The sequence below is a fragment of the Antedon mediterranea genome, chromosome 11 (genome assembly GCF_964355755.1).
Source record: "Antedon mediterranea chromosome 11, ecAntMedi1.1, whole genome shotgun sequence".
In the NCBI taxonomy this organism is placed as follows: Eukaryota; Metazoa; Echinodermata; class Crinoidea; order Comatulida; family Antedonidae; genus Antedon; species Antedon mediterranea.
In genome coordinates, this window is record NC_092680.1 from 8,178,134 (window position 1) to 8,205,359 (window position 27,226).

General features: G+C 33.7%; 2 protein-coding genes across 9 annotated transcripts in view; one reads left to right on the forward strand and one right to left on the reverse strand.

Annotated features, from left to right (window-relative positions):
* Positions 1 to 30: 30 nt before the first annotated feature.
* LOC140061935 (uncharacterized) lies at positions 31 to 10,066 on the reverse strand. The gene is made up of 7 exons (XM_072107937.1): positions 9,893 to 10,066; positions 8,553 to 8,705; positions 4,409 to 4,665; positions 3,913 to 3,988; positions 3,284 to 3,412; positions 2,287 to 2,383; positions 31 to 1,921 (listed from the first exon to the last, which is right to left on the reverse strand). Exons 1-7 carry the CDS (start codon positions 9,996 to 9,998, stop codon positions 1,186 to 1,188), a joined length of 1,554 nt encoding a protein of 517 aa, XP_071964038.1. The 5' UTR covers positions 9,999 to 10,066; the 3' UTR covers positions 31 to 1,185.
* A 3,154-nt stretch (positions 10,067 to 13,220) lies between these two features.
* Positions 13,221 to 27,226, forward strand: part of LOC140062911 (protein 4.1-like) — a 48,308-nt gene continuing 34,302 nt past the window's right edge. For 5 of the 8 annotated variants that reach the window (XM_072109304.1, XM_072109310.1, XM_072109308.1 and 2 more), the window contains exons 1-4: positions 13,221 to 13,340; positions 18,442 to 18,504; positions 19,222 to 19,413; positions 24,441 to 24,545. In XM_072109304.1, the coding sequence (XP_071965405.1) occupies positions 18,457 to 18,504; positions 19,222 to 19,413; positions 24,441 to 24,545 (345 nt within the window). In that variant the 5' untranslated portion in view covers positions 13,221 to 13,340; positions 18,442 to 18,456. Of the gene's footprint in view, positions 13,341 to 15,401; positions 15,495 to 18,441; positions 18,509 to 19,221; positions 19,414 to 24,440; positions 24,546 to 27,226 lie in introns of those variants that run through there. The other 3 variants (XM_072109312.1, XM_072109306.1, XM_072109305.1) reach the window with 3 other exon arrangements.

Here is a 27,226-nt window from a genome sequence, read left to right on the forward strand (position 1 = left end):
TGAAAGAGCTTCAAATATCAACGTATCGAAATGACCATAAATTAGTCGTTATCGAAACATATTAGAAACTGAAGTATGTTTGTATCTTGGACATAAAGCTCTATCTACACTATCAAACTTTATGTGACAAAAAAATGTGCCCATCGACATAGCGATGTCATAGCACTTCCATATTTGGGCGCATCACACTTTTTTTGTCAAAATAGTCCATAGTGTAGGCATAGCTTAATGTTTATAATAAAAGTAAAAACGTATGCCTCAGTAGGTATACTTTAATTGACGGGTAGGCCTACTGCAATGCAATTTCGTAAAATTATATTTATAAGCGAGTTTGTATATAAACGTAACCGTCTAAATGGTTTAATTCGTCCATCAATGCCCTAATACTTTCATTTCTTTTAATATTCTAGACAGCTCGCATCTTAATTTTTACTTTCGAAAAGTTCTAATTTGCTTTCATTGAAGAAAGCTGTAATCTGAACTACCCTATTAGTACACTATTAATACCTGTATTTGATTGCCGTCACATTTTACTACTGAAATATACTGTTTACATCGGTAACTTTGGACAACCGATCTTTTGGATATATTTTCTTGTCTTTGTGATACAATTGACTCGGTGATTTATTCTGCGATTAGTCATTCTAGATTGACCGCAATTTACAGAACGCTTTTTCTTTCACCAATCATTTTTTTTATTTCTAAAATCTTTTGTTGTCACTTGGGACGGAAGAGTCCGTGACTATTTCCTTATGTTGACATACTGTTATGCAACATGACTATTTCTGAATCAATGTTCTGACCTTATTCGTGATGCCTTGCGATAACAGTACTAAGTCCATTGCTAGAAACACGTCCAGGACTTCCTATAGGGCATAATGTACAATAATGATTGAAGCTTGTTTTACAGCATTATTATACTATGCATAATTATATACAAATATTTATTTTAAAACATATAAAAGTGTTAGATCTGTCGTATATACAATATTAATAATTTGCAAAAAAAAGTAATGTATTTCTTCATTATACCGATTAAAAATAAATCGAAAAATAAGTACCAGCAGCTATTTATATATAAATTGTTCGCGAATCATTCAACTGATTAATATTCCGTATTAAAACCACTATATAATAAAAATAAAACTCAGTACAAAACAAATAAAGTCCGGATAAATGTTATCCTCATAAAGCATCATCTTCCTTAGTTTCATCTCGCTCAAAAGCTTCGTTATGTATACCTATATCTTCTTCATGGTCATATGGTTCGTATATTACATTGTCCACCATTTCTAAAGTATCTGGATCTAATTCTGTATCCGAAACTTCTTCTACGGGCTCATCAATAAACAGACTAGCTCGTTCAACTCTTTCTCTAACGCCATCTTGAGAGATCAACTCTTCTTGTACCTGACGTATAATGTCAGGTATTGTACTGTATAGATGATCTGATCTAGAACTGTCAGGGCGTGTTCTCTTAATTTTCTTAGATGTTCGATTTGAACCGTCTCGGGACCGTGCCCCGGCTGAATCGCTGCTCACTACACTAATTTTCTTAGGTTTTGCATATTCAGCAGAAGCTTTCTGCTGCTGGTGACGATGAAATAGAGAAGTTAATGACGTGCTTCTAAATAGTTCTTTAATTCCTCGTAAAGATGGTAAACTATTACTTTTCACATGTCTAGATGTCATGTCACGTTCAAAACCAATGAATTCAGGAATTTCAACAGATTTGCTAGGCCTTCCATGGTGGCCATGTCCATGTCTAATTGTGTCTTTTACACCACTAAGATCGTCGTAAATTCGTCTTGTTTTAAATTTGATAGTCATATAACCAGAAGCACGCTGTCTTGAAACAGGTATTACTTGTATCTGTGACAGGCTCCCTAGTCCTTCTACTTCTATGGGACGCCTTAGAAGGCTGTGGAAAGAGAAATCGTAATAATCAATAACATAATCATGTTCACGTGATACATATCATGGACCTAGAAAGTAAAGTTGTTTAAAATACAACTGTGAAAGCAACATTTGAATTTCAGACGGCTCCAACTTTTTTTTGGTAAATTTCCAGTTTCAGTGACACGTTATGCGTCTCTTCTGAACAACAGTATGTATAATACACAGTAAGTGGCTTTAAACGCCGACTAACCATATCGTTATGCGCTCTTCACACGCGTCCGATAACGCCAGACATGACAAATACCCCTAGCCTGTGTATACGTACCCATGATTAACACATTAACTACAAACAACATAAATTAATAATATAGATGTTTTAAAACTCACCGTCTTCTTCTCCAGATGTACACATGTAACAATAAACTCAGCAGAACAATCCCGACAGTAGCTGCGAACAGTCCCATTGCTATTGCGAGTGCATTCACTAAAAAAAAGTCGTGTAGTATTTAATTTAAACATATTAAGGAACTTAATGCTGGTATCTTCTACTATTTCGATGATTCTATTGTATCATTACATTTTTAAGATGCCTTGGCACTCGTTGTCAGTTTAGGCCTAGGCAAAGCGTTTTGAATGTAGTTTTATCAAAGTTTTGCTATAAAATATAACTGTACCATTAACGAATGAGTATGGTTAACGTGGCCTAGCTTGAAATCATGGGTAGGTGTATAGCATTAGTGCATTTCATAGACAAAAACAGTGAAAAAGTCTTGCATGAATAAATATTGTTTTACAAACCATAGATTTATTTAATATCCTGTAATTGCCGATTATAATGAAATGAATGAATTCCTTAACAGACAGTTGATGATTCATTAATAAGTCGACTCATGTAATAATTATAGAAAACATAAAACAGTTCAGTTATTTTTTTTGTGGGCTCTTCTCGGAGTGATGCATCAAAGGATACAGACCCGATTATCAACTTTCCTTTACATGATTTAAGATTATTAGAGGATGTTTCATTTACTCATAAAGATTAAGTAGCAATTACCCGATAATAAACAAATTAACATAAATTCTGTTAAAATCGAACATATGATGATAATGTTAGTTTGACTTCAACATAACCTTTATCTAGGCTTACTCATAATTTGTGCCAAAAATATAATCTGAAAACAAAACGATTAGACCTACTTTAGAAGTTAGGCTCAGTGGTCTTTCACTCGTTCGGTAATGGTAGTAATAACATGCGCTAAAGAATCGGCGGACGCACGAATAGAATTGCAGGGATTTTTTTAAAGAACACGATGACATCATAGTATGTATAACGAATTGTCATAGTAGGCCTACTAAGATTAGAGGAGATTTTGCCAAACATTACCTGAAACAAGTTTTGTTTTTTGGTTGATTTCAGATTCGTTGGTGGGTATCACCGTTCGTTGTGGAAAGAACGTTGGAAAAATAATAGTCTCATTTCCGTCCAAAATGTGTACAGTAACATCCACTGCGTCTGAATATTTTGAGATAACGAAAAACATATTTATTTAATTATATAATAAACATATTTTACGACAGTTAAAGTTATATAAAAATTGAAGGTCACAAAAGTGAAAGCTAAACATCTAAGTAAACATGAATAATATTGTTATGCAGTTTCTTGCCTCCTGACCAGGCCTACAACCGTACCGTTCTCACTTACTGCGTTATGCCAAATCTTTCGACAAGCTTGGTGTATTATAGGCTTCGGAATCTTGAAGACAATAGTTCGATTTCCGTCGATGTGGTTTATTAGTGAGAAAAATTATTTAGAGGGTTAGTAGGTTCAGTTCTGGGCTTTCGTGTGTTATAGGTAAGCATGTTACCTTCGTTTGACATGATAGCCCTGCCGTTTAATGTATTGTCTCTAGACATAGTACCGTTACGAGAATCGACTTCATATTCTGGACTTTATAAGAATTCGTTTAAATTGATATCGTGAGTAACATTTTTTTAAACGTGAAATAGGCCTACCTCCAAACGCATCCATGATGGCAATGTCATCAATTGCAATGTCACCATCTCCAGATACACTCCCTTCAAATACTATCTTTAAAAAAAATGAAATTTATTTGTTATTATCCGCTTTTTACTAGCTAGAGGCCATAGTAAGTAAAACTGTCAAGCTGTATGTTTGACTACCCCGTCTGATACAGCAGCGTCATCGTCCTTAAAGTACATAATCATTCGTCACCTTCGCCAACATCATCGTCATCATATCATTATCTATTTATCCTCATAATAATGTATCCCATTGTCATCCAACAAATAAATACATTTCAAAATCCCAACTCTACGTTTGAATTTTGTACTAATGTTTCTGACGGATGTGTGGTCTCGTGATAAAAATCTTTTGCCGGATCTCGTAAAACATTATTTGGGGCACAATGTTGGTGTTTTTCACCGGTTGGTCCCCGTTCTTTCTCTTCCAGAGTATTCCCAGACAATGAGAAACTAGAATACATCGTACCTTGAACGTATGATTACAGCTGAGCAAGACATCCGCGCGAAGCCAGGTGTTTCCCGTTACGTCTGATAGTGTGTAGACTAGCTCGTCATCACACGCGTAGATGTTTAGCGTAACGTTGAAGTTCACAGAATCTCCGTGCATGACGTAGTAATAGAAAGACATGTAACCCATTCCGCCTGTTAAATCTATGGAGGGAGAAAACACTCTGGCTTCTGTCTCTGATGTTGAATTTTCAGAAAATAAGTGTATGTAATGACCTGTGGAATAATGTTAAAGGTTTTAGTTAAACTCATTTGTTGATAAGATTACTATATACACACCTACATTGTATAAAGGAATGCAAAATGAAAAAAGCAATGAACATACATGTAAAAAAACAAGAAATTAAGAATCGAATGTGATTGTTTTGGTAGAGAAGAGAGTTGTTATGTCAAATGCACAAATTAGTACACCATCCCGATTCCTACAGATACAAAAATGCATCGCATGTTGTTGATACTGTGTGTATAGGCCTACCAGTAAACTATGCATATAAAAATGATGTATGCCATGGATTCTTGTATAAATGTATAACCGTCACTAACATCACCGAGTGACACAAAAATAGCATGATTCACTATTACGCGAATTTTCTTTTATAACACGTAAACGCATAAACACTCAACTAACTGTAATGGGTATCATAACAGGTGGCAATTCCAGGTGTACGTTTTATGTATATATTATTTAAAATACATCTAGTATAATTACCGCATTTACGTAATTGTCTGCTGAAATGAAAGTGTTCTACATGGAGATCTATGACACATTTTTGTACTGTACTATAAAAGTATGGTATTGTTGTATACGCAATGTTTTTTTGAAATCATGAGTAAGCCATACGATTACACGCTTTATTTGAAAAAGAAAATTGAAACTATTATTTTCTGTCGTTATTAAACGGTCGAATTGATGTGTTCAATTGGATTAATCCATGACTCTACATATTACCAAGCTTCTGTAATATGATATAATGTAATATGGTATTATGACCATACAGATATATACATACATTAACCCCTATTAAAGGGACACCTTCGGGACCGAACAATATATGTTATCTTAATAGGAGTGTCCCCTGAATAGGGGAATGCCCGAAGTGTTAAAACATGTTGCCCTTCCTAACATGAATTAGGGTGTCCCAAATTAGGAGGTCTTATACTGTATACAAAAAGGCTTTTTGGAGGTTTTTAAGCATTGTGTCATGTGTTTTATTTATTGTTGAGGTATATTCCATCAATGATATACTGTATATGGAGAGGGTGGTTTAAAAAAAAACACTTATTATTGCAAAGTTTTTTATATGTTATATGTTTTTTTAAAAATTGATCTGTATTTATAAAACCGTGATTATTGTTGTTAACTTTTTTTCTCAAAGTTCTGTCTACACTATCAAACTTTTAACAACATCGAATGATTAACTAGGCCAAGCTACACTACCTGTTAATGTTACAAATATATATTACAATCTCAAAATGTATAAATGGTATGTTAAAACAAAACTAATTCCCATTGAAAATACCCGTAAGCCTGGGCTCCCCTTACTGATATTCGTTCCAGACATTGGCTGTTACATTTATTCAACCACACAATTCGCCAGGACGCGTTCATTCACTCAAAATAAATTTCCACTGAAATCATTCATAACATTTTGAAACGTATATATGAGATAAGGTTAGAATTTATTAGATAATTAGGTACACGAACCTGACTAATACTGATGGCAAATAAAGCATGAAAATACGTTAGTAGCTACACATTAAAGTATCAAAAGTAATTATTGCTTCTATCCTCGAATTAACATTTATTTTGTAGGATTAAACGGACTAAAAAACTGTTGTGACATTATAGATTATATGCATAATTCCTTATTTAATTAATATATATTATAAGAACAGTTATATTTAGACTACATATCTCGCTCCGCTACCTTACTTTAACGGATAGAATGTTCTCAACTTAATTCTGATTCTGATTTGTAAACTGACAACGTTTTAAGCTGTCAGTAATCATGATTAAAGCGAATTCTATAAAACATTAAACGAACTATAACGAACAGTAATTCCGAACTATGATTATACATAAATATTTTAAACATTGTAATAAAATGTTAAAGTTTTAATTATGTCCAACTGAATTTTTTTCAGTATTAACTAACTTAGTTGGCATCATTTTTTAGACCTCTTGGGTGGGATTCTTTTCGAGATGGGCTTCTTTTCGAGATTAGTTTTGCAGACTGAAAAGAAATGAAATGAATGCTGTACATGTTAACTTGATGACGTTGTTTTGTACACATTCTTCTTGAGATTAGTGTATAATATCATAATACTGTATATTCATTATTAAGGATTTTGATTTATAGACGATAGCCTATAGAAATAATAAAGTCACAATGTTCATAAATTGATCATGATCATGTCACTTCCTGTCTTCCGTGACACAGTATCAAATTTTAATGATGTTTTAATGATATCTTATAAGTTATTATTCTTAGATATCAAGGTCATATTAATCTGTAGCAATTATGATTGGTTATTTAATTATTATAAGGAAAAGTTATTAATTTATTTAGCTTTTTGTTTTGATGTTAAGCATTACACAACTGCCTTGGAATTTCACTTGAATTACGAAAAAGAGAGGTTTAGGTTTTGTATGTATTATTTTTAATGTATTGTGTTTTTTTTACATTTTAATTCCGAATTATCTATTTTCCCTTCGTGTTTTCGATGTATGTATTTTTGTATATATCTTTTAATTGTTTGCGTTGTAGTGAACAAAAAATCAACCAATTATTAAAATAAGGCTCCTGTTTGATAATGAATACTGATGAGGCGGCGACATTCAGTGATTCATTATGTATGCTGTATATGTTATATATTAAGACACAAACAAGAAACAAATTACCTTTGAAACAAATTACTTTTTCTTGAAAAAAGACTAAGCATGTTTGTAAAAATAAATTAAAAGTTAAGTGGCATTGAAACTATAGTAAGACAACAATAATATTGTACGTGTTTTAACGAATAATTCATGTATAGTACCTTGTTATGTCATGTTAATAAGAAATAAGAGTGTGACGAAGTCACAAACGGTATATTATAATATGTGTTATTTTATACTTCTCAAAATTCTCATTTTAACAGTAGGCCTATTGAAAAGGAGGTTTCAGTGTACAATTTCAATGACTAAAGGATTTCCGTTAGTTAACCCGAAGGCAGCTTACCAAGTGGTGCATGATCCTTCCCAAAAATTATAAAACGTTGAATTTTAAAAGCCATGTTGAAAGTAACGGACACTCATCAGTAACTCACAGTTGTTTTCTCAGAGAAAAAAAACACGATGTTGTTGGTGTACCATTGATTAATAAGGACCAACATTTTAGTATTATTTTTTTCTTAACACCGGTGAAACTAGCCGTGTAAAGTTTTGCTTTTTATTAGTTTTCCAGCATTTTCAGTTTTTCACATTGAATTGAATATTATTGAGGTGATGAAGAGTGATTTTGCATCCTTGTCTTTAATTGGTATTGCCTTGGTATGACTCAATGATATAATATATTACATTACGATTCACACTCAAAACTTTCTCTCTAGGTACGAACTAAAAACACTTAATAATAATGTTGTCATACTGAGTTTAGTTTCGTCGTTTTTATGTAAGTTGTGTGATGGGAACCACTGACAGTGTCGAACACCCAACAGTACATGCAGTTTCGGAACTCGTGGGTGAGAGTCTCCCGAAAAGTTCTGTAGGCTTAAAAATCGAGTCGTCGTCACGGAAATGATTACATCTATAATTAGAAAGTAAATATAACAGTCTGCATGTTTTTCTTGCAATAAATTAAACATTTATTTCGTTTCGTATGTATGTACGTCTGTATGGCTATATTAACTACGCATATTTTGTTTGTTAACATGCTGCTTATTCATTAATTAATATAATCTTTATTAACATAGTTATATTTTGTGTATTTTTTTTTACAAATATACACACAAAAATGAGTTTTATATAAGTCATACCTACACACACACATACATGCGAAAGCATGAACACCTCGAAGGGAACTCGAGATGCCATAGACTATACTACCTTTAACTGAGCTTACCTTTTTGGTCTCCATGGGTATGGTCATAATCTGGGAATATAACGTGTGGTGGTGTTTTATCAATGCTATATTTCCAGCCACCAGTGACGTCATTCAGTGTATCTTGAAATAAGTTACAGTCGCTTAATACTTCGAATGTACAGTTGTATATCTCTGCAAAATAATCCACTATAGTTAATTGAAATGTGTGCATTTTAAACATTTAGAAGGAAGGCATATAAAATGCATTCTGTTGAAATTAAACGCATAGGCCTATGTTTATAAATATTTGAACCGTACGAATCAGTACTGAAACAAACTTATGAACAAACGACATGAGAGGGGAAAACAGAGAAATCCTAGGAATTATCATTTTCATATTATTTTAGTATTCGTAAATGTGCGGAAGAAACGCTGACCACGCCCTCCATATATAACTAAGTCCGTGCAACAATATATAATTCCTAAATATCTTCAGATGATAGTTTACTATCTTTATATCGAGGAATTAACTTTCCTGGTAAAATAGTACTGTTAACATTTGGAAAAACTACACGAAGAATTTGTTCAGTGTAATATAAATAGCCCATATAGGCCCCTGTAGGCCTATACTGGTTTTTCAACATTATTTGAGACGCCTATTCGTATTACAGATATCAGCTTGGCCTATGGACAATAATGAATATTATATTGTTGCTATTATTGCTACTGAAATAGTTATCCAAGTGTGATATGCTATTGCATATCTAGCATACATATATGTCAAGTCTGGGTTAGCTACCGTAGCCATTGGCAAGGTTGAAATAATAATATATAAATAATATAACAACTTCATTATGCCTAATTTTGTCCAAGAAATTAAAATATGTTTTTTTTAAAATAAGAACACTGGCCTCCATTTAGAATAAAAATGAATGAACAAATCGACAATATTAGCACTGTAGGCATACAGTAGGCCTTAAGTTATAACTGCAATGCCTATGATCTATACTTTTAATGTTACAAAAGACCGCATAATTCCCGAATTATACGAATAAACAAACCGAAACCGACTACATGTATGCGTGTTATATTGAAGAACATGACATAATTAATAATAATAAATAATTTGGGGACAGACTGAAAAAAAAATATCTTGCATATGACATAAAGCTACAAATAAAAACTAAGTGACACTTAAACATTCAAAGCTTAAATCCACCAAGAACTGTCGAATTGTCGGAAATATTTAACTTCTTTACCCATGGTTTATCTTAACAACAATAACTGAACCTTTATGACATGGCCTATAATACAATCGTTGAATATTAGCCCTGCTATAAATATCCATAATTTTCAACTTTTCCAACTATAATACTTACGTTTGATCGCCGATACACAAAGTAAATTGATCAACAAGACAAGAATTAGTACGCTAAAGAGTTTTCCCAACAATTGTGGCACGCATCTGCAGATAACAGTCCCCATACTTTGTTCAAGGCGCCTATTGTGCGCTCTGTAAGATAGTCTGACCCCAGGATTGGGCGGAAGCTACCCGCCTGTGACAAGAACATGTGACCAGGGTAGCTGAGTCATAGTAAAGACTACCCATTCGCTGGGTAGGTTATAGAGGAAGAATCTATTAGAAAATTTGTGAAACAGTATCAACGAGGAATATTACTGTTGTATTTATCATGGCTTGTTCGTCATCATTTAGTGTATTAGAATAAGTTTGCAATTGGACTAGAATGTATATTTATAATAATAATATAGCGCTTAATTATAATGTTTGGCATTACACAAACACTAATGATCTATAAAATATCCTAAGAAACCGCTCCGTTCTCGGCACTTTAAGCTCCGCCAGAACATAGGCTCCCGCATAGGCTCCAATGAAAAGGGCATCTGTCTCATATCCTACCAAAAGAAGAAGTTCGAAGATGCTGCCTAAGATTGGTGTACCTCTTTATTTATTTATTTATGACGTAACGAGTAGAATGACGTCATTTTAACCTTTTTTATTTGTTTTTCTTTCAAGAAAAATGTGTTCAAAAGTAAACATTTGTTAAAATGCTATACTATAGGCTGAAATTAATCCAAAACCCGACCGATTCGAAGCAAATTTGTGCATTTTTTTATGTGACAGAAGGCGGTTGGCAATTTAACACTCGTGGTGGCAAAATTGACTACGGTGTGGCAAGAGGCATCTCCTATAATAGATATAGCGTTACTGTAAATATATTATTAATATGATTAATGTATGTGTTATGCGCGATTTGAACGATTTGCGCAATTTGAAATTGCGCAAAAAAAATCCTTGCGCAATTTGAATTGAAACATGTGTTTCAAATTGCGCAAGCAACGTATTAAATTGCGCAAGTAATCTGCAAATTGCGCAAGGTTTTTCGACAGATTGTGAAATCATGCACACCCATATTTTTATAGTAATTTCTAAGAATGATTCAAAATTAAAGATAAATATCGCATTTCCTTATTTTAGTAGTGCAAATATTGTTATAAGTTAGCATACCGTCGAAGAACCGACGAAGGAAAATGAAGCGGTGGTGTTCCACCAGGCGGGCGCGGCGCGGGCGGCCGGCTATAGCCTACTACTCTAGCCTAGCTAGGGTCTGGACTACTGATACTGACTAGGTTACATGGCCTAGCTTAAACTAATATTAAAAACTTAAAAAGTGAGTATTAAACATTATCTTCATTGAAATGGTCTTATTTATATAATAAAATACTACATTTTAAACTCCTCTGCCTAGGCCTAGCCTAGCCATGTATGGGAAAATTTACAGTTCGTTTTCAAATTGCGCAAAGGTGTCATATTGCGCAAGAACTATCTTGCGCAATTTACAAATTGTGCAGCGCAATTTAAAATTGCGCAAAGATTTTCTTGCGCAATTTGAAATTGCGCAAGTTGATTGCGCAATTTGAAATTGCGCAAAAAAATCCTTGCGCAATTTTAAATTGCGCAAGAATTCTTTGCGCAATTTCAAATTGCGCAAGGATTTTTTTGCGCAATTTCAAATTGCGCAAATCGTTCAAATCGCGCATAACATATGCATCATGCCAGTTGACTATGCATTTTTGACGGTAGGAATTGCTAAAGCGTGATTCCCACTAACGCAACGCAGCGACGTATTGACGCAACGTGATGTATTGCGTAATCACAAGTGGGAACCGACGACGCAACAACGCGTTGCAACGCTGTAAAAATCGCAGATTTGATTTTACGCAGGCGGGGGCAAACACAATTACTGGAAGGGTATTTTCTTACGTTGCGTAGATTGCGTTACGTTGCGTCGCTAATGGGAACCAAGCTTTATATAGCTTACCTAAATTAACGTAACCCTTTAAATATCTCTCTTTCAAAATAAAGCTTGGTTCCCACTAGAACGCAACGTAAGGACGTAAGCTGCAACGCAAGCAAATTGACCAATCCAAGCAATGGGTTATTCGAACCGTTCCTTGTTATTGGTCATTTCGCTTGCGTTACGGCTTACGTTCTTACGCTGCGTTATAGTGGGAACCAAGCTTAAGAGAAAAACAATATTTATTTCCCATTAAAAAATGATTTTAAAAATAATCAGCCATTGAGCCCCAAGATAGAGCTGTATTCAAAACAGATCATTCCCGTATTTCACGCGAAGCACATGACTGAACAGATGACAATAGTTGTTATATGCGCTTTATATTACGTAATTCATCCTTACTTCATAAATCTTGAGGGAACGAAATTAGTACCGTATTGACCACTATACCCAAAGATGACCGGTTAGCTCAGTCGACTGAGGGTCGTGTTATTAACACGTATGTCGTAGGTTCGAATCCCACGCTGTCTACACTATCAAACTAGTTTGACAAAAAAAGTTTGATGTGCCCAAATATGGTAGTAATATGACATCATCATGTCCATATATGGGCATATCACATTTTTTTGTCACATAAAGTTTGATAGTGTAGACAAAGATTTAGGCATTTTCACGCTGCTGATCTAGCCAGCTACGTCCCATGAGGACTACTCATTCATAAGAAAGCAAGCAGCAGTTATACTATCTAAGGCCGACAGTTTTGCGACTTTGTAAACTCGACTATAATTTATAGATCCCAGCTGCTGGATAAAAAAAAAAACGTCTGAGAAAAGAGAGTCTATGAGGGCTCACGGTTGAACGATTTTGGATTCTCGCCTTTTGATTGGTTGACGCGAATCAACAGACTTGGAAGAATTTTCGTGAAGCCGTCTCTGGAGGGTATTCAGTTGCATGCCAACAGGTTGAGGTCACACACACACACAGTACATTAAAGTTCAAAATTGACCATTTTCAAATTGGCATGTGAATCATAATTAAAGAACTATCTTTGATTTGTATGTATTTTTGCGATTAAAAGGACATCCTTTTAATAATTAATCATAAATATAGTTGAAGAAAAAACAATGATTAATTTTAAAATGTCGAGTAGCGTAGCGTAATATTTCTTGTTTAAAGTAGAGAAATCCCCACCTAAAACTTTGAAGTCTTTACATTGTTTTATTGTTAGTGGTAAAATTTCCCTGAGGAGACATGCATTGATAGCATGCAGACGGTGTAAAGTGTTGCGGCATCAAACAATCCGCAATCCGCTTAATAGCGCCCGCAATTTTGCCATAAAAAACAATCAATACTTCCGGTTTTGAATTGTTTGTAAACTGTCTGTTCCACCATATTGATTCCCGGCGAGACAAGTTCAAGCCCTGGGCATTTGGTTTGGACTTACTCTTTTTCCAGTAAACTACATTATTTCATTTTTTGTGAACAGATACATTAATCTATTAGATACCAGGTAATCATTTATTTTATGTGAATGAAACGTTCACGACGGGAAAATTTAGCAACGTATGTTTGTAGGCTAGGCCTACCAGCAGAGTCTTTCTTGGTGATCAATACGATTGAATGACCTAGCGAGAATGTGGCGACGGGTATTTCCAGAGCTCCATAAACAAAATCCTACCGAGGCTGGATAAGTATCTGTATAATATGAACATGTAGCATGAGTATAGCAGCAATATATTAAAATACAATAAATTAGATGTTATATTATGAATGTATGTTTGTATTATTTCAATTTGTAGAAGTAAGTAGCCTACTATATATAGAGCAATCCAGGACCAATTTAATGTCGTTATAAGAAGATCAAGTAGGCTTACACAGCAGTAACCTATATTTAAAACACTAGGGGCCTAAAAAAGTTAAGAAAGACTCGATTCAATAATACATTCAATTAATTGGTTTATTATTGAAGCAATTATATAGGGCCTAGTCATTGTTAATTTATTATAGTACTGTATAGTTATTATTACTATAGGACGGTAATTTGAAGGGTATTGATTAGGCCAAATAATGGAGAAAGTCTCCATAATTAATTAGGCCTAATTTAACTTTATATTATATTGTTAATGATTAGTATGAGTCGTTTTAACTGTAATACTGTTATTTAATAAAGTAGACCTTTAATTAATCATTTGCTCAACTGTCGTTAAAAATATTATTTTAGTAATTATCATGATAACAAGGAATTACCATCATACCATTAATAATCTTTACACTACTATATACACTATGATTACTATATATACGTATATATATTACTTAGTGGAAAACAATATTTACAATGCAAATGCTTCGAAAAATTCGCCGGAGCTGCAGAATAAAATTAAAAATACCAACTGGAAAAAACATAATAAAGATTTAATATTTCGAAGTTGTACACGCACATTGACTGACTTGACTTGTTTTGAGTTCGTGTGTAAATGTTAGTTAGAACCCTTAAGAAGAGGGACCCAGAAACACGCGGTCCTTTTAATAGGTCCTTTGAAGGATATTCCTACCCCTTATTCATGAGACAACCGATAATCCGCTTAGTACTGTAGCGTTTTCGCGGGGAAAAACATAAAATACTGTATTGATCTCTAGACTCAAGAAATTGAGAAGGCCGGATTGAAATTTTAGCAGTCAGCATTTCACCAAATAAAAACTCTCAAGCCAGAAAAGTATCACCATAATATCCATTTTGTATTAATAAACGATATAGGCCTAAAATGAACATAACTATTTTCTGTTGTTTTTTGTGATGGAAAAAATGTTTGATCAAAAGGAAAGATTCTGCTGTATACAGTAGTAACATGTAATACTAATTCTTTTTAGCCCAAAATTATCTGAAATACTGATCTGATTTACTATTTGTACAGTAGTTAAAAGTGCCATAGGCCTTATTCGTATAAAAATAAATTAGTTGGGCGTCTAAAAAATATGTTTTTTGATTTTACGGAAATTTGAAAATGAACCCGATCAGTAATATTAAAAATTCATGCTCTAACGAATGTCGGAAAATGCCGCGTTTTTCAGCCAAAATTTCCTTCTCTCTGCGTGCGCATCTCTAATATAGTAATATTATCGTTTAAACATTCAAAAACAACTTCAAAACGACGGTTTTAGAGCCGACTGTTGATCTTTGGTCAAGTGGTATCGTTCTGCAAAGCACGCTTTATTTGCAAACGTGATTTCAAAAATTATCTCAACATCTACAAAAACGGGCGTGTTTCCTCAGATGGCAATTTACGCTATGTTTATACAGTGAGAATTCGTACCTTTTTAGTAGCATACACTCCAAAACGTAGTTCCCGTATATCAGTGTTAAAATAAAAATAAAGGAGTGTTTAAATATATAAAACATTATAAATATAATTTATTAATAAATATATTTGATAATTCCGCAATATAGACATTCGACAGCAGTGGACGTTTCGGTGTACATGAGAAATTCATGGGTGAAAAGGGCGCAATAATCCGTCACGCTTGAGTAGTGCCAAGTCTTGTTTACTCTATACTTTTCAGGCGTCCCATATTCATTCATTGACATAATTGTTCAAAGTGCAAAATTGTCCACGTTTTTCATGGATGGTTATTCGGGAAATCGGAGATCGATATTATTTAAAAGGTATTGCATTGTTTTACATATTTACGAACATAACCTGTGTTGATAATTAGTCGTAGAAGCTCATCTTCTCTTGGAGTTTTCACGTATGTTCGCCTAGCATGCACCAGTTAGGCGCGAGGCTAGCAAGGCCTAGGCCTAGCCTAGTACAGTAATAGCCTAAGCTTAGATGGCCAACATACGATCATAGAGACGATCGGGCCCATCATAGAGATACGTTTGGCCCGATCGTCTTCGTTTTAGGCGTTGGTCCCGATAGTCTTAAGTTTAAGCCTGTTTTCCTACTACAGTCTACGCTATTGTCGTTGAGCGTTAAAAGTTCAACAACGATCGTTTGAAAACGATCAAGTTGAAATGATAACGATAGCAAGTACCTTTTCCTGTAAATCGTTAACATTTCAATTTTTACGTAGGAGATCGCCGATTATTGTTAACGAGAGCGTCGACAGGAAAACAGGCTTTAATCGTTGGGTCCCATCATAGTCTTAACATTGGGCCCGCTTCTAGTCTTGTATCATTTGTAAATCCGTTCAATTATAGTTTATTATGAATAATTGAGTTCTCGGCAGAATGTCATACAGAGTGGATGAAGTGAAATATTGTGTTACTTACAGAACAGTAACCAAATGATTGATCGTACGTGGGACCCACTGATTGTGCATCCTGTGTAGCAGCAGTCAGGGGCTTGATTGATGTGACGCAGTGGCTAAAGATACGGTACCGTACCGCATTCTCTACAGACGCGATCGCGATAAGAAAAAAATCCAAAGTCCTTATATGATGACGTCACAAACGTACCAGCACCCCATTGGTTGATTATGACATATGTAATGCAATTTTACTCTACCTTTAGCAAATGGAAGTTAGTATACGGTACCATATCTTTAGCCACAGCGTTTATTTGATTCTTATGTTCTTTTTTGCTACCAAAAATATACTGCAGAAACAGGCCTTTATAAATGGTTTAGTACAACTACAAGCAGGAATAATTAGATTTGAAGTCATTTTTTGGCGAGGCGTTTGGCACACCAAACACCACATGCACAGTACGTTAGAAAATACGCACAAAAAAAAGATGAATCATTTTAATGTTGATAAACTATTATTCAAATATTTTATAATTATTATTTTTTTTTACATTTGTATCACAAACTTGTGGAAAGAACACCTTTAATTTATTTTGTGGTGAACAATAACAAATCCAATTCATTTTCGTTGACCCAATTCTGCAATAGATAGAGGGAAAGACTTTAAAGTTAACTGTATGAAAATATACAGATGGCCACGCAACTTTCTATACATTGTTATATAATTAAATATGTTGGTTCACTTTATAGTACAGTATATTTAATGCTTATCCAAAAAAAATCATAATTTTAATTATCTACTCAAGTGGTATAAAAATACAACCAAATCCATGATATTATGGTCAGAAAGTCTCCATGTCTTACGAGAGGCACTACCAAGTGTACTGAGGAAGAGCAAACAGGCTTTTAGATGAAGAGGAGGTCACATGGTAAACCGGTCACATGCCCACGTACAAGATGTGTCTGCGCATGGAGATTCAATCAACTGTATATTACTAGTTTACTGTCTCTGATTTTTAGGTGTATAAATTCCAATTTCTAGTTTTTGTTAGTCAATCAACTATGCAGCTGTTAGTTATATAGTGTAAATGGAAAGTATTTAATAAATGTTATCATACAGTGTGGTAAATAAGTCATTGTTTGTAAATCTTTTAAACTGTTTACACATTGGTTATCAAATATTGTATTAAACGAGTCATATGGTTGTAACACAAAATTTGACTTCAATAAATTCAAAGTTTGTTTTGTTGTAGAAATGGTGTTTGTCATTGGTGCAATATTTGTAATTCAGATACAATGATAAGATAAATGTTTAATAAACATATTTATTAATAACAAGCAATTTATTATTGTTTTGAAAAAAGGAAAAATAATCATATAACATTTTTAATATTCACAAATTCAATTGCTTTTTGTTGTTGAATTAATGCATCAGACTAGAATATTTTATTTTATAAGGTCTGATACAGCAACTCCCTGGATACAGTACTGCCAGATAAATGTACTGTACTTAGAATAAGAAACCCTGTAGTTTCTCTTTGTTCTTTTATGTCCTATTATTAACAATCCTTTTCTATACAAGTAAGCACAACAGATAGTTAATGCACTCCCATTGTTAGGTCAATCAATACTGCCACCACCTACAGTACAGCACATTAATGTCAAAGGTTTGAAACTCTCATTCAGCCAATTATGTGATGTGCATGTATTTTGGTGCTGTTAGACACATACTGTACTATAGGTCCTGAAATTTGATATCTGTACTGGTACTGTACAGTACATCATGATAGTTTGTGCCATTGTACATACTATTAAACTTTAGTTGCCTGGATTTTGTTTACATTAACTCAACAATGTTTTGGGCATTCCAATGTACTAATATGTACTAGTCTAGTAACTTTCTATCCATGGAAAATGACCCTTTCATGAGATTCAAGAAAAAATATACACAGAAATTTGTGATACTTGGCAATAAAAGTTATATTACATATGGTACAAAATCACACAATAAATAATAACAAGGTAATATTATTCCTATACTATACAGTTGAAAGATTGACTGGTAAACTCTAAGTAATAGTATAAGTAATACGTACTCTGGAAACATTTTTGCCAGTGTGCATAGCATAAATACAATCTTTATTAAAGTACTGTACATTTATTTTAACTTCAGCCAAAATTCAATACAAAAACATGTTTTCTACAGGACTTGCTCAAAAGTTTCTAATGAAAATAATCCCTGGATATGATGATTTCAGGGTAAAATTTGACCTTTGACCCAGAGTTGCTGAAAGTGAATGGTAGTACAGTACTGTAGATACATGCATTGATTACTTACCTTAATTTGTTTTCTTTTTTTATAGTAGGTTGAGTCAGTAATGATTAATGGTAGAGCTGATTATAACGACGAGTTGACATCAGTAAAGGTTGGTACGTAGAGTTAAAATTATTGTGTTTCACTTTTAAATTTTAAAATTTGTTTAAAATTTGTACGTACAGTACTGTAGTAACTAGTATCATGAACAATTATTCTCATTTTGTTCCATTCATGTTTGTTTGATGCATTAAAGGCCCCACTGTCTTAAAGTATGATTTTCTTATGCCATTAACGTCATACGGTAATTGTACATTATATGAAAAGATTAAGTTATATCCATTTTGTTATCTAGCATTTTACAGTATTCTCGTGTATCTGTGAACAGTATTTGTCATGTTGTGACCTATACACAATCTGTAAATTCAATTCAACTTTATTTAACCACAGAAGCCCAGATCAACTCATGTTTGTTCTTCCCTGGGACACCCAAGCCTCTCTGTACATTATTTATTTTAATTTAACATGAGATGAGCTTGTTGATAAATTCAGTAAAATTATAAGAATGTAACCATTGTTGTCCTACTTTACTGTACCTGTATGGTCTTATCTTAATAAATTCAACAAAGCAAGGATATTGTTTTATTGGTTTTTTTGTATGCAAATTATTTTATTCATTGGGTAAACCACAAAATGTTATATGAATTGACTGTATATCCTGTATCTACCATCCCACTAAACAAATTTGGCATAAACAATTACACAAAGCTGCTCCACTTCAGGTTAGTATGTACTGTAGGCTTAATTTATCTTTTTTGTCTGTACACAGCCTTTATCCGAGATCATTAACGAACCTGCCCCTGGTGAAATCCAGCCTGAACCAGCCCCATTTCGTAAGAAACAGTGCAAGAACCTTTCACCTAAACAACCTGAAGCCAAGCCTAGCGCAACCCAGAAAAACATCATGCAGAAAGTTACAATACTACTCCTAGATGGCACTGACCAGCAGTATGAAGTAGATGTAAGTATCTCAGTTTGTAGTATTTTATCCATCACTTTGAAACTGGTAAACTCTTAGCTTTGGATTGGTAGAAAGTACAAAGATACCTTTTCAAATTACTCAGATTATAATTATTCTAATACATGTGTTGATGTTTATTCCAGTTTAACAAGAAAGTTCATGTTAGAGATTTGCTTTGGTAAAGAGAAAATTATACGAAATGTTAAGAATATTGTGTTGATGATTTGATAAAGAGAAAAGTATACATATTGATACTAGTATACAGTAGTCTAGTTATGTAAATTTTTATATTGTTATTTCTTTATTTTTTTAAATTTATTTATTTATTTATTTATTTTCTTTTTCCGTGTTTGTTTTAATCTAATCTTTGTTTAGGCATGTCTGTCACAAGCTTTTTGCTTTTTTGATCATGCCTTCTTCAATCATTTTACCTTTCTTTACACCATTTTGTTGACTGTTTTATTTTGAAGAAAATAAATGTTACTTTGAATTGAATTGAATAGTTGTTGATGGACATTTATGAGGCTAAATTACTGAAAAGGGATAGCTAGAGAGGTACAGTATGGTCCGCTGGGTAAAGAGGGAAAATAAGTATTTTCATGTACTATTCAAAGATTCATTGAGTGAGGTCCCTGTTTAATTTAGGAAAGGGCTTAACAAACAAGGTTATAGCCTGGTTGAAGGCCTAACCTTGAAATAAGCTTATAGGCTGGGGTGAAAGACTTTGAATGTGGGTTTCTCCACCCACCTGTGCCTAGCATAATCCTTGATAACTGTATAACTACTTCTGTTTAAAGACCCCTTCCCTGCAATTTTGGACGTTTTTTGGAAAATAATACATATATCACTTTAAAAACATTAAACCATGTCATTCCTTGTCTTAAATGTACGTTTTATGGTAAATTATGATAAAAAGTGAGAAACAATGCACTACCTAAGTAGCTCGCGGCGATCAACCTCTCGTGGACGGTCTTAGGCCTAGCCTAGCTAGGCTTAGTTTTGTAGGCCTAGCTGGTAAACATCGGTAACGTACGAACATCATACGCTAGCTATATACCTAGCCTGACGTTGTATAGTTGCTGCATTAATTGTCTTTCTATTTTTGCCAGACTCCGTTGATACAAATTGGGGAAAACCCGGTATTTTTGCTGAAAAGTTAGGAGTCTTCCATTTGTTTTGGCCTCACGATCGATCGAAAAGTGGGCGAATTACAGGTGAAAAACAAAAATATCAATCCGCGCGCAATGCATTTTGGGATTTATAGCGGGCCGCTATAATTATTAGAATCGACTTATTTTTCACATTTTTAACCGTTTAAAGACGAAAAAAGTTATCGCAATAGGACCATATAGTATTATTTTTACATTAAATATAGTTTGTGATCTTAAATTAGATCTAAAAAACGTAGGGAAGGGGGCTTTAAGTATTTCATAAGATAATTTGGATGTGTTGACAATGTTTTTTTTTAAAATTCTATTCTATTTATCATTAAGATATAATTACCTTTTCATTTCTTGTATTTTAATATATTTTTGAAAATGAAAAATTGTAGTGTCATTTCCACAAATTAATTATTCTTTTTTAAATGAAGAGTTAGGTCATCAAAAGATATTCATTAACCTGCATAAAATATTTTTTTAAAGAAGTTTTATCATTAATTTTATGTTTTATTGTCAATTTAAATCTGAAGTGAAAATGTAGACAAATTCACCTTTTTCTTGACGCTGTTGAGTACTGGAGTACTTACAAATAAGTTGAAAGGGCAGTGTTCTATTGTGTAGTATCACTTAAGTATACCAACACACCCATTATTTGCCTATTGATTACACAACATTGCTGATGAACAATAACTTTCACATGAATTAGTGTTGTAATTACTTTAACAATATGTAATGTAATATTGAAGTCCTACGCTGTCTTGATCGTACAAAGGTTAACCTAGATTCTTGATATTAACAGTGCAGGTGAAAATTGTTGTTGTCAATTGAAGGTTTCAGCTGTACGTAAACTAATTTTTTCTATCCATGTATTTTTTCAGTTGATTATTTTAATGATAAGTAGGATATTTCTAGTTTAATCATAAAAGATTCTCATCTTTATGCAAGTTCATTCGAATCTAGTACAGTTTCTGAATAGACTGTAGAAAACAATAAATAAATGAAGTGGTGACTAGAGTGTTTAACTTACAAGCTGTAACAAATTGGCATGGAATATAATAAGTTGGAACTGTTTATTACAAGGGACATTTATCACATAATTTTATCACGTAGTTGTGTGTGAAGAGTTAAATCTGTAAACCCTTGGTATAATAAGTACTGATTGTGAAGCAGAATAAACATCATAAAATAATCCCCCTTTTACACTATAGGAATTTTACAAAAGTGTTCCTGCTTCACTGCTGTAAAAAATGGGGTTTACAATGATGTTCCAAAGGTTTATATTTATATTATTAGAAATGAGCTATACTGTAGTTACTCTGCTCTTTAATTAAGTTAATTTGAAGCCTTCTTCCTCCCAATCCAACTTAATGTTCACTTGTACCACACCCTAAAAAGCCCTTGGTATGATTCTACAACCCACCTTTAGGTAAAGTAAAAAAAAAAGTATTGTACAGGTATGTCCAGTTTTTAATAGCATTTGGAATTGTTCTATCAGCGGCATTGCTTCTTATGTAATTTAGATTAGGCAATAATATCTCTTTAAATTCTGGTGTATGTACTGTACATCTATCTTCTTATTTTAACATTTAAACCAGATTTAAACAACATTGGTTTGGAATTTAAATCACAAGTAACAATGCCACTAATTCTCAATTATACAACACGCAACAGTGGTCAAATTGATACAATTCAATTCAATACAAATTCAACAATATGTACAACTGGTAAAACAATGAAATTTAGAACTAGTTTTGATAAAGATTGAAATTTATAATGCTCTCCATAGTATTATTGGTGCTGATATTAATTAAATTAAACCGTCAATTAAAAATACAGTATAGTAAAATTATAAATTGGCTACGAGCTGTTTACCTTTTGGACTAGTAGTATTGTACTTAATATACTATTGCATTATTAAAGTAAAATAGTGTATTTGTAGTTCTGTACTGGTACTGATGATATTCTAGTTCCTAGCATGCTCCCCATGAAGCCATGTACAGTATGAAGAGTCATTACTGTTTACATTGCTGTTCTACAACTTATGTAAAGTCCAACGTCTAACTAGGCTAATAATTTACTCTTGAGCAATATTTGGCGCCAAACATTACATGTACCAAGCAATAGCCAATATACATTTTGATAGCTACTGTATAAGCTAATATTCCTTTTGGTAGCCCATTCCAATTTTACCCTGTAGCCCTATTGACTGGTACTGTACTATTAGCCCATGTCGTAAAGTACACTGAATATTAACTAAACATTACTAAATAAACCTCCAAAAGAATTTGGATTTAATAATTCAAAGGCAATTTACAGTCCTATGAATGGAATCAATGGTTAAAACAGTGTTTACAAATTCTAACCATGAAAAGCATGATCATATTACTGTACAGCATTAGTTGCTATTAGTATTACTACAGTACTACAGTAGTTGACCAATGATAAATAGAAGTTCTGAAGCAGAAAACAGATTTGTGTTATTGTTGATTGCAGTTAATAATCAAACAAAATCCATGTCATAAATTACTACATTAATATAAATGTTACATTTAGTAGACTCAACCATATGCATAGCATAGCATATTTATTTGAACTGTCTGGTAAAAGATTGTTTAAACTGTGTATGTTTACACTGGGTTGTGATGATTCATCTCTTCTTTGTGCTTAATTTTTTTCTATAACTGTTTTTTTAAATAGCAGAACCAAAAACTGTATAATTGTGTTGTTGTTTCTGGTGAAATCTACAATGAGACAAAATATTTTGTATGCAGACTATGGGTAAAGTACATGGGACATATGCTATTTTCACACACAGCCGTTATTATTGCAGCATCAATTGCAGTAATTCACAATGCCGTTTGTGTGTGAAAGGGCCTAAGCTCTGCTTTAGTTTGACTACTGTACCTCTTTACCTGGTCAAATGGCTGTGCAATATTAACATTGTTGTACAGTTATCCCTTTCACATTCTGGTTGGAAAATGGCTGCTAAAATTGATTTTTTGGTTTTAAAACCACCAGTGGATTTCAAACAACTTATAATAAAAGTGGCCATTCCTTTTATATTGTAGATTAGAAACACTTATTATGGACTGTTTCTATATTATTTTGTTGTAAAATGTAATCAAGCTGTACATTTATAATTATGCATTCATTTTGCTTCCATCTGTAGTGTACTAGAAACACCACTTAATTCACCTTAATTGGGTTAAAACCGTGTTGTATTTGCCATCCAGGTAATTTTCTTATGCAAATTCAATCATGAATATGCATGAGTTGTCACTGTGACATTTTCTCATGACCTCATTATTAGCAAAATGCATTACAGTTAGTGCAGAGAGAGTTCAATATTTCATACTAGTGTGATTTTTCTATCACCACTATCACAATGCATATTAAGCAGTAAATACTACTGTAGTCATTTTATAAATAAGCTTTATCAAATGAATAATAAGTGGTATTTCTAATTATCATATAATATTGATTATTTTAAAAATACTTTACATTGGTATTATACTAAATGTTAACGGATGTACTGTAATTTTGGCCTATATTATTTTACTAAAGCTTTTCATGGTTTAGATTATTTTTCAAACAATTTATTATGATACTCGTTTCTATAGTTGGGTATAATAATAGTATTTATCAAGTCATTTTTTTACTAACAGTACATGGTAAAAAAATGAAACAGAACTTCAAGTTATATAATAATATTAGTGTCAGTGAAAATTATAATTAGTTTGGTTACTTAATTTTTGTCTTTAGAAACGTTCAAAGCGTGAGTATCTCCTTAAGATTAGAAGGTAACAGAGGGCTTGAACTTGCTGGAGAAAGATTAAATTAATTTGGTTACTTAATTCTTGTCTTCAGAAACGTTCAAAGGGAGAGTATCTACTTAAGAAGATAACGGAGAGCTTGAACTTGCTGGAGAAAGATTACTTTGGTCTGACATTCCGAGATTCTCAAGATCAGAAGGTACAGTATGGTACTTGTTAGGCGTCATCTACAAATTATTTCAGACCAGAGACGCGTCTGAAAACTTGCAACCCATCAGACGCGTCTGTCCAATGCTGAACCTCATTAACGATCTATTATGAATATTCATGAGCTACCCAATCGCGGCGAAGACGCGTCTGTGTGATTAAAACCCGTCTTCGCTGTTTAGTAGGTAAAACAATAGAAAACGCGTCTGAGTGATTAAACCCCGTCTGTATTGCTTTTATGGTGAAACAACATTGGTATCATTTCACAGAACCAACAAATCTGAGACTAGGCCTAGGTTATCCTAATTTGGATGGAAATTCGCCGATGAGACGACATCGGGCCTGTGGACTTCAGCTCATGCAGAGAGAAAGAAAGTCTAGGCTAGCCTAGTTTCGGCGGCCTACACTAGGCCTATAAATTATTTAACGCTCCTACCTTGGGTTAGCGAATTATAAAAACAACGACACCTAGGCTAGGATATGAAAAATAAATATATATTCCATATTAAGATTTAACATAGGCCTAGGGCCTAGGCCTTTTAAAATGATTACGACATGTGTAAAGAAAAAGGCTCAACCAGAATTTGGGGGGGGGAAACATGTGAGCAGTTTAGAGCTAGCTAGAGAGAGAATATTGGGTTTCATGTCATGTGACACAAAATCCAGGTACACAATCTTAATTACTGTTTTATCGTCGTCAGACGGCAGCCGCCAGAGTATCGCGTTTCATGCCATGTGACAAAAAAAACTAGGTCTGTATTTATTACGGTCTTCTGTCGGCAGTCTTTTTGAGCGACCGACTGAAAACGTTCTGATACTATAGGGTCATTCCATCTCAGATCACCCAATGAGTTAAACCCTACCTCTTCCAATTTTGATGAAATTTGGTATATGGGTGATTCATAGCAATTAAAGCCAAAATTTCAAATTTTAACTTTATCGGACCAACGGTTTACGAGATATCGCAATTTCAATTTTCGGTTTTTACGCAAAAAAGGGCGCATCCGCCACGTTTCAAAGAGCTGTATCTCGGGAACTATAGGTTCGATTTTAAAAGCAAAGGTATTTTTGTAAAGGGGAGACCATAAGGAATCTAAATATACTAATTGTGTGTGTTTTATGTTAATTTTAATTTGAATAAAACTTTGACATATATTTTGACCTTGAAATTGACCACGTGGAACACGCCCGATTTGTTGGTGACTATCACGAAAAATGTAGCCCTACGTGTCAACTACAACATATAAAAAAATTGGAGGGGTTTTTTTCTTTGTTTCCATGAAATTACAATTTGAAGTTGACATACCTCTTCCTTTTAGTGTATTTTTGGTGTATGTCCATGCATTACTTCAATGTCAATTTGATGTATTCCAAAAATAATTTTATTTACAAACTAAATATAAATATTATAATGTTAAATTGTCTATGTCTGGCCTTTACTCCTTGTCATCTGGCCAATTCAAACAGTATTTAGAAATGTTGTGGCGATCATTTTGGGAAATACTGTAATTCCTAGTCGAAGAGGATTTTATAAACGGAGAGGCTATAATACAATGTATATTTGATTCAGAAATCCAACAACAGTCTTCTTTGGACGGCCAATAAAAGGTTTTCGCTGGCCCATGAGGATGCATAAATTTAATTTGATAATCCCCAAACTCTTCTGAGACATCCACAACCAAAACAATCCATGGGACACCATCATAACTACAGCACACAAAATTCTGAAGTCTAATAATGGTGGGTTGTGTATCAGCAACAATTTCATTTTCATCACTGAAAGATTCTTGAATCACTACCACATCCGGAGGGTTTATCTGGGTACTAAGTTTGTAGACCTGCATCTGTGCCAGAGAAACGGGAACAATGATATTGTAATGTACCCTTGATGGTCTGGGCGAGGTTGAATCTCGGCTTTATTTTTTTTTCCACAGTAGATACCTCATCTATTCCCACATGAAAAATGTTGATGCCTGGAATGTCCATATGAGTGAGTCATATGGCCGAGCGCTTAAGGCAGGGGCGCCGTTTACTGTACCTAAAGAGCCAACAACAACATCGGCAAGGGTTCGAGGCCGACTCGCTCCTAGTTCTGGTGGTGGAACAAGTCTTCTCGGATAAGGACTATAAACCGTAGGTCCAGTGTACACAGTTATAACCTGTGTGTACTTTAAAGAACCCAGTTCATTATTCGAAAAAGAGTAGGGGGTTACCCCGGTCAACTGGTTCACACAATAGCCCCTGTATCAGGGGGATTACCACCTATCTGATAGGACAGTGATTAATTAACTATTGGTAATCCTTGGCCACATTGCCTAAAGACATAAAATAAAAATAAAAAATTACACAGTAGTCGAACATACTAAGAGATGTGAGAATATGACATTCAGTCAAACGCTGATAAGCTTCTCTTAGTGACAAGCCTCTTAACTGTTCCACCTATGCCATCACAATCACATGCACTCTTGCCATGTGATGTAGCGAAAAAATTCCACTCGGCGCCGCGTCTAAACCAAAATCTTCCTGGTGGTGGCAAAGGTTAATAAAGTTATATTTGTTTTTGTATTGGCCGCCACATCCATCTGTGAAATACTGAACTTTTTTCATGGTTGGTAGTTTTGTTTTTAAATAGGGGATGACAACCTTTAAAAAGGCATATACAGTAACTGTTGT

Bases quoted from the DNA above. Each gene is read 5' to 3' on its own strand.
- LOC140061935 (XM_072107937.1), bottom strand. From the start codon at position 9,998: ATGGGGACTGTTATCTGCAGATGCGTGCCACAATTGTTGGGAAAACTC. The intron at 8,706-9,892 runs GTAAGTATTATA...ATTATTTTGCAG, and splicing joins TTGTGTATCGGCGATCAAAC to AGATATACAACTGTACATTC. The intron at 1,922-2,286 runs GTGAGTTTTAAA...CTCTTTCCACAG, and splicing joins TACATCTGGAGAAGAAGACG to CCTTCTAAGGCGTCCCATAG.